The 12,774-nt window shown below is 36.1% G+C and overlaps 1 protein-coding gene across 1 annotated transcript; it reads right to left on the bottom strand.

Moving 5' to 3' along the window:
* Positions 1 to 7,236: 7,236 nt before the first annotated feature.
* On the bottom strand, positions 7,237 to 9,080 carry LOC116198828 (chalcone synthase 1-like). Its single transcript, XM_031529082.1, has 2 exons — positions 8,803 to 9,080; positions 7,237 to 8,684 (listed from the first exon to the last, which is right to left on the bottom strand). The coding sequence occupies exons 1-2, from the start codon at positions 8,981 to 8,983 to the stop codon at positions 7,651 to 7,653; spliced, it is 1,215 nt and encodes a 404-aa protein (XP_031384942.1). The 5' UTR covers positions 8,984 to 9,080; the 3' UTR covers positions 7,237 to 7,650.
* Between the last annotated feature and the right edge of the window lie 3,694 nt (positions 9,081 to 12,774).

Below are 12,774 nucleotides of genomic sequence, written 5' to 3'. Positions count from 1 at the left end.
TTGTTATAAAATAAATTTTAGGAAAAACTGATACTTTTTACAAAATTTAGGTTTTTTTTTAGTAATTTGCCCTAAAAAGATTTTGATAAAAATTGCAAAAGATTTTTCATGATAAAATATGGTAATGGAATATTTTTCTAATTTTTTGATGAGATATCGTTAACTATATAATATAATATTTAATAAATAAAAAACATTTGATTTTCAAAATTCAAAAATGATTTTGAGTTTTTCCAATGTTTAGAATATTAAAATTAACATATGAGAATTTTTTGAACTTTATAATATTGATTGTGGATGGAATTTTATCTTCTTGTTTTTTCTAATTTTTAAAAATAAATTTTCATATTAAAAATATTCAAAAAAATTAGTAAATTCAATTTTTTAATAAAAATATTTTTCATTTAATTTGTAAAATATATTTTATGATAAGATCTGGATTAGAAGTAGGAGTGTGCGGGTCCGGGTGCCCAGTTTTTTTTTACGATACTTAGACCCTATCTTGTAAGGGACATGTTTCAAGGTTTTGGAGCTGGACTCTGTCTTGTTGAGTTCTGGAACTATAACTTATCTGGAACCTGTATTACACAATAGGTTCCGAGTAGCATGTTGGAGCCTGTAAATTTTTCTGTCTCGCTATATAAAACCGAAAATGTCTTAGTTTTCAAAACATCTAGCCCATTGTATATTTTTATTAAAAGGTGAAGACGTGGACATTGACGGCGTGAATTTTTTCAACTATAACAATAATGCCTACTTCCAATATATACACAAAAATTACAATAAAAAGTGATGACGTAGACATTGACGGTGTGAATCTTACGTGCAATATATACACAAAAATTACAACAAAAATCCTATAATTTTGTCCGAAATTATCGAATGAGTCATATAAGTTTCAGTTTGGTTAGAACAGTTTACAACATTAAGAGAGGGCCTTCACAGCATAAAATCCTTGGGCCACAGTTCTCAATATGAACAAGACGTCAGTCGGCATTGTTATTTCCATAGGGAGAAAGGGCCTTCACAAATGGGCTCAGATTTTGATTTGGAATAGGCCGGGCATAGGAATGCATGGGCCGAGGCAAACATTCCACAGATTTGAGGCCAATTCTGAGTACCCTATATGCAAGAACCGGAATCGGAATCGGTTTTTCCAAATTCCTTATTTTAATATCTGGACCCTACCCTATTTTCTATAAGAATTACTAGAACCCTATCCTATTTTCTATACGAGTTAACAGGACCCTACCTTAACGGATATGTTCCAACCGGTTTCGAGTATACCCAGTATCCGTGCACACCCCTAATTAGAAGGAATATTTTTATGAATTTTCATGAGATATTGTTAGTTAAATAATATTTTATAAATAATAAAATTTTGAATTTTTAAATTTAAAAATGATTTTGAGTTTTTCTAATTATTAATATTCAGTATTAGAAATTTTGTGAATTTTTCTAATATTGATCATTGATAGTGATTTTTCAATTTTTCTTTAGTTTTTCTAACTTTTATAATAATTTTAAATAAACAGGATCTTTATTTAATTTTTTGATTGTGTTTTATTATAAGATCCGAATAAAATAGAATATTTTTCAATTCAACGTCATTTATGTATATCTAATATCTAATATAAAATTTTAATAATTATTGTAAATTACAATTTATAACAGTAAACACGTGTATGATATATAACAACATTGACAAAAAGAAAAATCAACCGTGTTTTAACACATGCAACGCACAGGCTCCACGACTTGTACAATATAAATCGAAGCAGTGGTGGACCTGGCTAGATAACCTAAGAATGTTCGGTTGCTAAATGAAATTTTCTTGGATTTTTAAATTTTTTACAAAAAATGAATTTTTAAAATTTTTAAAATACACCGATATAGATTTGTGGGACGATTATTTTCTTATTTTTTGAGTTTTTTAGAAAGCATTTTTTTATTTTTATTTTTAAAATTTTTAAAAACATATAAATATATACTTGTGGATCAATAGTTATTTTCTCAATTATTTGAGCTTTTCTAGAAAAAAAAATTTTCAGTTTTTAATTTTGAAATTTTTTAGACCATATAACATTAGATTTGTGGGGCAGGTTGTTATTTTCTTGGGTTTTGAGATATTCTTAAAAACAAATATTTTAACTTTTCAAAACATATAAACATAGATTTATGCAAACTATCATTATTTTCTCTTTTTTATTTTTTTAAAATATAAATATTTAATGAAAAGATTTAGATAAAACAAATCACGTAAGATCATATTTTCTTTTCAAAAAATAAATTAAATCAAATTTTCATAGATATGACGTGTTATATGTTTGCTTTTCAAGAAACAAATCATATCTTTTTTTTTAAAGATAAATATGATATATTATTTATATTATATTTTGTATGATACATTATAAATAATAGATGTGCAACACATAAACTGACACTATCACTAGTCGGGCTGAAAATATTGTAGCCAATAGAGTTCGTCAATTTTTTGCAGATGCGTTAGTTTAGTACGTCTACGATGTGTGTGTTTGGTATGAGGGGAAGGGAAGGGAAGGCAAGGGATTATTTTCCCTTATTTGGGTAGAAGATTTAGTGAAGGATAACGGTAATACATGTTAAACTTTCATCTCTCAAAACCTCATTTGCTTTCAATCCCGATCTGGGATTGAATGAAGAAAATTATTGTTGAAAAATTTAGATTCATTAAAAAGACTAAATTATTCATTTTCTTTATAGAGTTCTCCAGGAAAAATTTCTTTGTAACTCTAAGATATAAAAGTGAGAAAGTTGGAAAGAATTGAATGATCGCGTCAGACTCTTCTCGGTATGGAATTAGTAATGAAGAGGGGATGAGAGATATATTTGAGAGCTGTAATCTCTGGTTCATTATTTAGAGATTCTTTTACTCTGCGCCATGGACGTTTTTCCTTTCTCATTGGGAAGGGTTTTACCACATATGTACGGTGTTCGATCGTGTTTTCTATGTTATCTCATCTCGTGTTACAGGCATCTTGTCACAACACTCTATACAGCATAATTTTGAAATGTTGTGATAAAATTGACACAAAAGATAAATGTTATGTTATGGCATATATAATAAAATATAATAATAACATAGACCTAAGGCTGCCACGTTAATTTAGCTGGACAAATGAAAATTCAATTCCAATTTTCCTTTCCTCAATGTAAATTCAATTCCAATTTTCCTTTCCTCAATGTAAATTCAATTCCATTTTTCCTTTCCTCTTCAAGCAACGAGAAGTCTTCGCTTCTTCATCACATGCAATTCGGTGAGTTGATAGAAGAGATAGAAGAGAATTGTCTTCATCAATAGTTTTTAATATTCTTAATCATACAAAATAGATAAGTTCGTTCCTTGTAGTCTCACTTAATTATAAAATTGATAATTCATCAAAAAAATTATAAAATTGATAAAACGGCTTGATTTGAAACACATATGTGACCATTAAGATTGAAACATAAAATTACTGTAATGAAAGGAAAATACTTATCAATGACGCCCCATTGATTAATATTACATGTGTTTTTCTTTTTTAATTGGACAAATCACGTAATTTTATATGCAATTTATTCTAAAATTTAACGGAGTTTACCACGGATTTGGAAATCAAGTCGCTGATATGGATGGGTATAATGTGCGGTATGGAGGAGGCTCACAGTCCCAGACCCATCCCTTTCCCCATTCCTACTGAATGGGCAAATGAAATGGATATCTCAGAGATGGACAATGGGATTGGGTCCGTTACTCCTATTAATCTCGGGCTGTACTTACTCAGGCTTAGGTCCCGCAAGACCTGAGGAATGGCCGTCGACGACGGCGGATGGCCCCAGTCCCTGCTCCCTCCATGCAATTTGTGATATCTGTCTTTTTCCTATTTAATTTTTTAAATTTTCAGTCGTTCTTTTTTTTATTAAAAAAGTAGTTCGACCCTATTTACTGTGAGAAAAATTTCCGAAAAGAGAATTTTGTGTTTATTTACTTAAAATGAAGAACAATTTTTTTAGGAAAAGAGATTTTCCTAATTTCCCAAATTTAAAGCAATTTAGAGATGTATTTTTAATAGTTTCCAAGTTTCTTCTTTTTAATTGGAAGATTTTTTTTATCAATTTTTTTCTTTTTTAATTATATCAATTAGGAAAAATTATAATTTTGGTCCTATAGGCTTGAGCACTTTTTTTTTTTATCCTTTTCCTTAATTTTTTTCTGTTTTAATCATATATGTCTAGATGCTTTTCTGTTTGTGACATTCCATTATTAACACCATTGATTACCACTGAATTGGAGCCACATGGCCGCCACATAGAATACCCATGCCGCATCAATATTAGAAAAGATCAAGTCAATAGGAAAAAAATAAAATTAGTGGTAAAAAAATTGGAGAAATCAAATGTTCAGGAATTGAAGAAAAGAAAAGAGAAGAGGAATATGCAAAATCATCAAGCTACAAAATCAAGCCAACACCGAAAGTTCCAGAAAGTAACAAGACACAAACCGTGGTGAAAATGATTCGTCACATCCAAAAATTATGAACGAACAGATAGAGCTCCATTATAAGTAAATCAAGCAAAGTGAATGCAACCCAATACATCTGATGCAGAACTAGGCAAATGCGATTGAGAGGATGAGGATTAGATGCAACAGATCTGACATTTTATTGGGGCCTTCGAGGCAGCAATCGTGCCTGATGTTGAGGGAGTGGAATGGATGTGCCGGAGCCTGAGGAGGGCATCAGCCTCAGGGAGGTGCTTGATCTTGTCGTTGTAAACATTGAGGGTGAGCAATTTGTCCGACGTCTTGAGCATTATTTCCTCGCAGAGATGGGAGCCGATGAAGCCTGTCGGCCCTAATCATAAAAATCATCATCGGCTTGATTGACCTCGCATCCAGGTCCATTCTCGACACTACGCTTTCCATTGCAAGAAGAAATCTTTGTTACCCGATTGATTTTTCTCCATTTTTTTAACCACTAATTTTAATTTTCTCAGTTGACTAGTCGTACTCTAATACTGATGTGGCATGGGTATCCTACGTGGCGGCCATGTGGCTCCAATTCAACAATAGTTAACAGTGTTTGTAACGGAAGGATACATATAGAAAAACATCTAAACGTATAGGACAAAAATAAAAAAAAAAATTAAGGGAAAGGATGAACTAGAAAAGTGCTCAAACTTATAGGACCAAAACTATAATTATCATATCTCAGTTACTCTCCCTTTAATTGGAAAGTCTCCAATAGTTATTATATATAAAATACAAGGTTGAAAATTCTTAATTTTGAATATGTAAACATGATTTCTGAATTTTTTTTTTTATAAAAGAGAAGAAAAATGGAGAAAACTTTCATGCCCTATAAAAGAAAAACAGCTACTTCTTTGAATTTCAGTGTTAGGTTGGGCAATCCCTTGTCGTAGGTCGTACAGAAACAAATCCCTATGGGCGGATCTATAAATTGGGGAGTGGAGTCGGTTGATCGCACCTAAATTTGGGTGCTATCAATAAATGCATATATTTTTCAATTTAGTTTTTTTTAAATGACAAATAATTATGGTGCAAAATATAAACTTAACCCACTTACATTCCTCACTCTGTTTCTTTTTGAATTTCAAAGCCATCATTTGCGCGTAGCAGATGATAGTTTAATGTGTTGCGAAAGGATTGCAGAACACCTACGGATAAAGAGTTGTTCTTTCCCGTCTTGCGTGATCAAAATAGGACTCAAATACAAGCAATACGAAAGATCGAGAGACATCGAAATTTTTCACATGGAAAATCTAACATGGGAAGAAAATCACGGGACCAATTCCGACCTAACTTTATTAATCAATAATGGTTACACTTTGTTTTTCATCAAGGGCAAACTCTTGGAGCGACCCTAACTCAAGAGAAAACACTCTTGGATCAACAACCTAATAATTCGTCACCTACAAGAGGCGGATAACAAACTTAGCAAAAACAGCATGATCTCCAATCAAAATTCTGACATTCAAAACCTAACCCCAAAAGTCGTGAGGTCCTTGCCTAAATTTTATCCCGATCGGAGTTTATTTGACGTCTCGATCGAGTCTCCATCTGCTGCTGGTCGCTGCCCTCTATAGTCTGCATTTCAGCATTAATATCCCTCTAACTTCTCAACTTTTATTTCGAGAATGCAAACCCTCACGGGCCTATTAAAGAACCGGTTAAAGCTCATATAAAATTAAGCCCTGCTCTTCTTCCAAATAAGAGGGATAAACCCAACATGATGTGTATTCTTAATTCGATCAATAAGGATTCTTAGAGATGCTTATTCTGTAGAGAGTCTCAATCTTTAGTCAGGTCCTCTAGCTAGTCCACCCTCCTCGTTACACATATTTCCTCATGGATGGAGCCATAGGTCTTTTGTCATGCATCAAAATTCACACCCTTTTTCTCTATGGTGTAATAGTCTTTTGATGCTTGGGACTGCTTCGATGGTTGTTTCTATTGACAGTCTTTTCTTAGTTCGTTGGAATAGAGTTGAGGGAGATTAGCTCGACAAATAATGAATTTTGGGAGGACAAGTTGAGATTCTGATTTAAAATCTTTCTTTGGCTGGGTCTTGGAATGAGTATGAAATCAAATCCGAGAGATTTTAGAAGAACTTCACCCCTCAATCCCAGCAGTAGAGATTCCCTCATCAGCCACTGCCTGTCCAAGGGAGGTCCTCGGAGATATAGGAGGCCTCCGGTGACCTCCCTTGCAAGGGCAATTGCCTGCGGGGAGCCCCCAACGTCTGGACTACCCTTTTTGTTGTTGTTGCATTTTTTTGTGTCATTTTTTAAAAAATTTTGGTATTTTCTCGTAAAATTTTAAAATAATCATTAAAACAATGTTTTTGATGGAGAGTGTGTCTTTTGACAAAAAAAAGTGTATAGCAAAACTAAAGTGCCAAAAAAGCGAAAGGTTGAGGATGAGAATGACAAAAAAAATAGATTTATGATGAAAGTGGCTGAACCGTCGGCCATAGGTTGAGGACTAAAAATGTGTTTTTCCCTTAAGTAATATCAGTGATTTAAGGCGAATTGAGTCCTTATTAGATGGACTTTATTCATAGTGTAAGAGTTCGATGCCTATTGGAAGCGCCCCGTGGTCAGGGCAAAGCCAACGCCTTACGTGATCAGTCTCTACCAACAAAGTGAATATAAGCCGGCTTTCTCAAAAAAAAAATAATTAAATAGAAGCTTGGGCACCGTTTCATGCCACTCATCAATTAGAGCAGTCTCACTTGCACCATCAACCACTGACGTCTTTTAAGGATAGCTCAATTAAGGACAGCTGACTTCTGAACGGGAGTATCAACCAACAGGTTAAGGAAAGCTCGCAGATTACACTCAAAGTAAAAAGAGAGTAATAGAAATGGGGTGTAGTGCAGTGGCTAATACCCTCACCTGGTAATTTAGATGTTTCAGGTTTGATTCTCATCGGTGAGACTTCCCGTACCCCTTTATTTAGATTTTCTTTCCATTTCCTTGTATTAGGTTATGAGTCTCTCATTGTAACCGAAAAGAAAAAGAAAAAGAGAGTAATAGCAAAATCTACCGAGCTTGTTGCTCGGGACGCACAAACGGCACACATGCTAACTTGGATTTGTTCCCCACTTGCTTCTAGTTAGGAATTGGATCAGTGGGGATGCTAAGAAGCAGAACTGCGTCCACTGTGAGACCAGCTCCAAAGGCAAGCAAGATCCCCCATTTGTTCCCTCTTCCTCCAGCACCGCCTTCCGTCACCACCTTTCTGGTTCCTTCCGTCGCAGATCGTCGTCTTACCTCATCTAGAACAAAGAAAACTGATGCACTGCCCATGTTTCCATACTCACCCAGCACATGCCTGGTCGCCTGCAGCTTGTCTTGGTTCAATCCGAGCTTTGCCTCGATCCCGTCCAGTATAGCCCGCCCACCTGTATGGATGGCCCAGAACAGTGAGTTCCAGTCCCCTACTATCCCAAAAGGTCCCAACAGATCCGCCAATAACTTCTCAATATTACTAGAGATTAACGCGGGTACGCCCTTTGACAGATGGAAAGTGAGCCCCATTTCACTCAAGGGTCCTTCTATCGCACCATCTGAATCGGGGATAATAGTTTCCAAAGCAGAAACCAGCTGGAACAATGGCCTTTCGAATGATGCATCTGGATCAGCACCGATGATCAGTGCCGCTGCTCCATCACCAATAATTGCTTGGCCCACCAGTGAATCTAAATCTGCCTCACATGGCCCGTGGAAGGCACCAAGTGTTATCTCAGAGCATACAACAAGGATTCTCGCGCCAGGATTGTTCTCGGCTATGTCCTTTGCCATCCTCAGGAGAGTGCCACTAACATAACATCCTTGCTGGTACATCATGATTCTCTTCACGTTCAGTTGAAGGCCCAGGAGCTTGATGATATGGTAATCGGCTCCCGGCATGTGCGCACCTGAGGTTGAGTGGAATATGAGGTGCGTGATCTTCGACTTCGGTAGGCCCCACTCCTCAATAATAGCCTTCAATGCTGCCTCTTTTCCTAGCTCAGGTACCATGGGCACAAGAATGTCTTGGCGTGCATTAAGAGATGATGCCCCGTAAGCGCACATGTTAGTGTTCCGCTCGAGCAGGTCTCGAGTTAGGACCATGTGGCGTTTCTTTATCATGGTTTTGTCACCTGCAAGGGTGCAAATTGTCATAATTGAAGATCAAAATAAAAGAACAGAATATGCTCAATCATCGGACCTCGGGTAATTCGGTGACAAGATTTCCCGGTCATGGATATGGGTACTTACAAATACGTTTGAATTTCTCTTTCAAGAGGGTCATGTTGTCGCTGTTGGTTACTTGGAAGTAGAAATCGGGGAAGTCCGCCTGGTGGATGATGTTTGCGGGATTGGCTGTGCCAAGTGCAAGGATAGTGGCTGGACCACGAGCTTTCTGCAGCCCTTCCTGGATTTTGATCTCCATATCCATCACGATTTGTGAGCTATCGATAGCTAGCAAGAAAGTTTTACCACAAGGTAATGGATTGGGCCGGGATTAACGTCAGTGAGGCAGGTGTTGAAGGAAAGTGAGCAACTCCTGTATTTGTATATAGAGGGCATAGGTGTATTTTTTCGAGAACCTTAGTATTCGGAAGCTCAATTGGACCCGACTAATCTAGTCGAGCCGGATCGGTCCACTAAAGAGTAAAGTTCTTACAACATGAATTTTTTACATTTACAATGACTCAAACTCTAGATATTACTTAAGCGGAACAAGAGTCGAATTACTTGAACCAACCTACGTAGTAGGATATGCGTATATTAGGTCTAGCAATCCCATGTGGTAAGTCATACGGTGATAAATGCCCTTCCCTTTTAAGCCATAGTGACAAATATTTGAGAAATGGGTACGGTGTAATGATAGCCTTGCTTAAAAATTAAAAGGTTCCAATTTCAATTGTTGTCAGTGAAATTATTTATGTCCGTTTATCTTGTTCTCATCTATTTATCTTTTTTTTTATATTAGATTCATCCACTTCCCATAACCAATATATATATATATATATATATATATATATATATTATATACAAGTAAAGTGCTATATTATACATAATATATACACACACTAGAGGAAAGTACCCACGCGCTTCAAGTGAACAATGAAAAAGAAAAGAAAAAGAAAAAAGATGCTTAGAAAATTGAAGAGCATTGACAATGGCTCTTGCTATGTGCGGACACTACTGCAGGTTCAATATTTTCCGACGGATTATTTGTGGCGGTTAAAAGAGTGCCGCTAATTATCTCTAACTCATGACACTTGCAAGGCGAATGACAAGTGCCATAGAAAGAGATCAAGTGGCGGCAGCTTTTTCTTCTTTTACGGCAGTTTATTTCTACCATCCATTTGACGTTTCTGATATGAAGGAGATTTGCACCCTAAACTCACTCAATACAGGCCCGAAAAACCAAAATTCACTGGCCCATTAAATAAAAAATAAAACTCACAGAAAAAGAAGAAGAAATCAAATGCAATTTTTTTCTTTTGGGTGGAAAATTGAACGAGTAAATAAGCAATTTCGATTCTGTCTTTCGAGATTTACATAAATTTAGTCTCTCGAGTTTTGATTACATCAATAATGTGCTCGAGTTTTGAACTGCTACATCAATTTGGTCATCGTTACATCAATTTAGTGCCTCACTGGTCAACTACAAAGTCCATGTGTTTTTGTGTGAAATCAAAGTGATCTCTAGTGACATCAATCTAATCCCTCAGATGTGTTCTTTGTGGCAAAGGAACAAACGGCTTTAAAACCCTATTAAGTTTATGAGGGATTGAACTGATGTAACGGTTAAGCAAATTGATATAACCCAGTCGAGTCGTGTTTAGTGTTTGAAATTGTAGATTCAGTGAAATCTCTGATGCTGTGCTTCGAGAAATTGAAATGGCAGACTTACATGAAATTGAGAAACGTCGATACCCACTCCTCCGATGCTTTGCTTCTCCTTCTCTACTCCTCCGTTGCTTTGCTCTGATTCATGTTCATAAGCTAGGGTTCCACCTTTTCCCTCCTCCTTCTACCCTCCGATTCGAGGAAAGGAATTTCTTCTCTATCGCGAAAACTAGCGTTCCACCTTCCCATCCGCTTCAGTAGATTGAGTGAAAATTCTTCCGCGGAAGCTAGGATTCTGCCGCGAATTGGATTGGATTGAGCGCAATTTCTTCCCTCTGAGCTGCTAGTTCCACGGGGCGCAACGGAAGCGAAAAAGGAACAGAAATTCAAAATTTCCTACCCGTGAAACTAATCCCAAGACCTACTAGAAGAATAAGAGTAAATAAAAGCGTACCTGGAATATTTAAAATTGTCGACCGAGCGTCCCACGCGTGACGCCTCTACCGGTATCCACACCGACTTTGTCGACGAGTCTTCGAGATCGGCGGTGCTAGCGACCAACACTCGAAAGAAACACTAGTGCGACCCTAGAAATTTATTAGACTTAATTGGACCTAATGAGTTGAACAATTCAACTCAATTATGCCCATTTATATACATACATGTATATCTTATATATTTGCGTATGTAAACGTACACAGACACATGCATACATATATATCTCATCTATATCTATATTTGTATGCTTTGTACCCTATATATAACAAACATGAAGGGAAGAAAATTCAAATCCCACCGATGTGGGATTAGAATTACATGGGCTCCCTACATGACATGTGTCTAGGTAAATGGCATCATTTAATTAGCCCATGTGTATGTATAAATGTAGACATATGTATGGCCCATGTGTATGTATAAATGTAGACATATGAATGACCCATGTGTATGTCTAAATGTAGACATATGAATGGCCCATGTGTATGTATAAATCGGTCTAATAAATTATGTCTAATTAATCGGTAAATTTAATCTCATTAAATATCCGATTAATCGGTCGCACCTTAAATCATCTAATCTCTATTAGACGGTTTTATTGTTTTAAAATATCCCGTCGATTTAGTCGTCGTGTGTGACCCTGTAGGTTCCCAATTACGTTGATAGTAATATCGAAATCTCTATTTCAATATTACAAACAGTGAGCGGCATCTAGCAATGCATCACTGTTACTCAAGTAATTGGAAAGTCAATTTCTCGACGAACCTCGTGACCTACGTTACCGTGTAATATAATCCATTTGTCATCTATATCTCTATTGAGCCCAAGGCATGGTCGATGACATCCTTGTATGGCTCAATATCTCTCTTTCTTGGTTTACCGGGTAAGTTTATCAGAACAAATGAGTTTGATATCGCTATATCGACTCATTTGGGTATGCATACGCTTTTAGACTTAACCACCAAGTAGCCGTGAGATATCGCTCCCGTTTCGTAGGAGGGACAAATCCTATCTTGGTTACTCACATTCCTTTCCATGCTCTGTGATATACCCAATAACTGTCTTTATAACCATCCTGTTACGGTAGCGTTTGACAGTATCAAAATATATGACATTACATGTAGGAATCCATGGTGACCTCAAGTTAAAGGACCATTACACTATAGTCACTTTGAGATATGCTAATGACAGTCACGTAACAACCCATGTAGCAATCTCATGGCGGGTCAGTCCAATACACATTACTCTTAATGTATACATGTGGTGTGATTTGATATCTCCATATCCATGACCTATGAGATTTGGTCATCAATCAACACTCACACTAGTCTAACCGTATTACCGTTGTCCTAATTAACGATAATACTTTGACTATGGACATTTAGGAATAATGTTCAGTAATTATAGGATCTCACAATCAAGTCACACTTGATGCCTATTGAACCTACTATTCCAAGGACATTATTGTGTAAAATCATATTTAGCGCAATCTACACAATAACAGATATGCCTCGTTTTATAATGAAATAGATATCATATTACAAAACTGATTATAGATTGCCTCTAGGGCATACACCAATTCCCAACATGAGCTTCAACAGATTGAGCGCGAGAGGAAGAGGGAGAACAAGACTGAACAATAGGTATTGCAAGCCCTAATCTCATTAATAAAATAAAAATAGCACATTTATTAAATTTATGTAACAAAAAAAAACATGTACAATCTCTTGTATAGTCATTTTGGTAATTCCATTTTATTTTGGCAAGTATTTTCATTCAGTTAATTTCATGCTTCAGTCAATCTGCAATGAATTGGTCATCCACTACTCCAAGATGGCTTCGTTCAGTATGGGGAAGGAGGAAGGAAGGTGAGAGTTCAATTTGTTAAAAAAT

Source organism: Punica granatum, chromosome 3 (assembly GCF_007655135.1).
Source record: "Punica granatum isolate Tunisia-2019 chromosome 3, ASM765513v2, whole genome shotgun sequence".
NCBI classification, from domain to species: Eukaryota; Viridiplantae; Streptophyta; class Magnoliopsida; order Myrtales; family Lythraceae; genus Punica; species Punica granatum.
This window is presented reverse-complemented; position numbering and strand designations above follow the sequence as displayed.

Bases quoted from the DNA above. Each gene is read 5' to 3' on its own strand.
- LOC116198828 (XM_031529082.1), bottom strand. From the start codon at position 8,983: ATGGATATGGAGATCAAAATCCAGGAAGGGCTGCAGAAAGCTCGTGGT. The intron at 8,685-8,802 runs GTAAGTACCCAT...GCACCCTTGCAG, and splicing joins AGAGAAATTCAAACGTATTT to GTGACAAAACCATGATAAAG.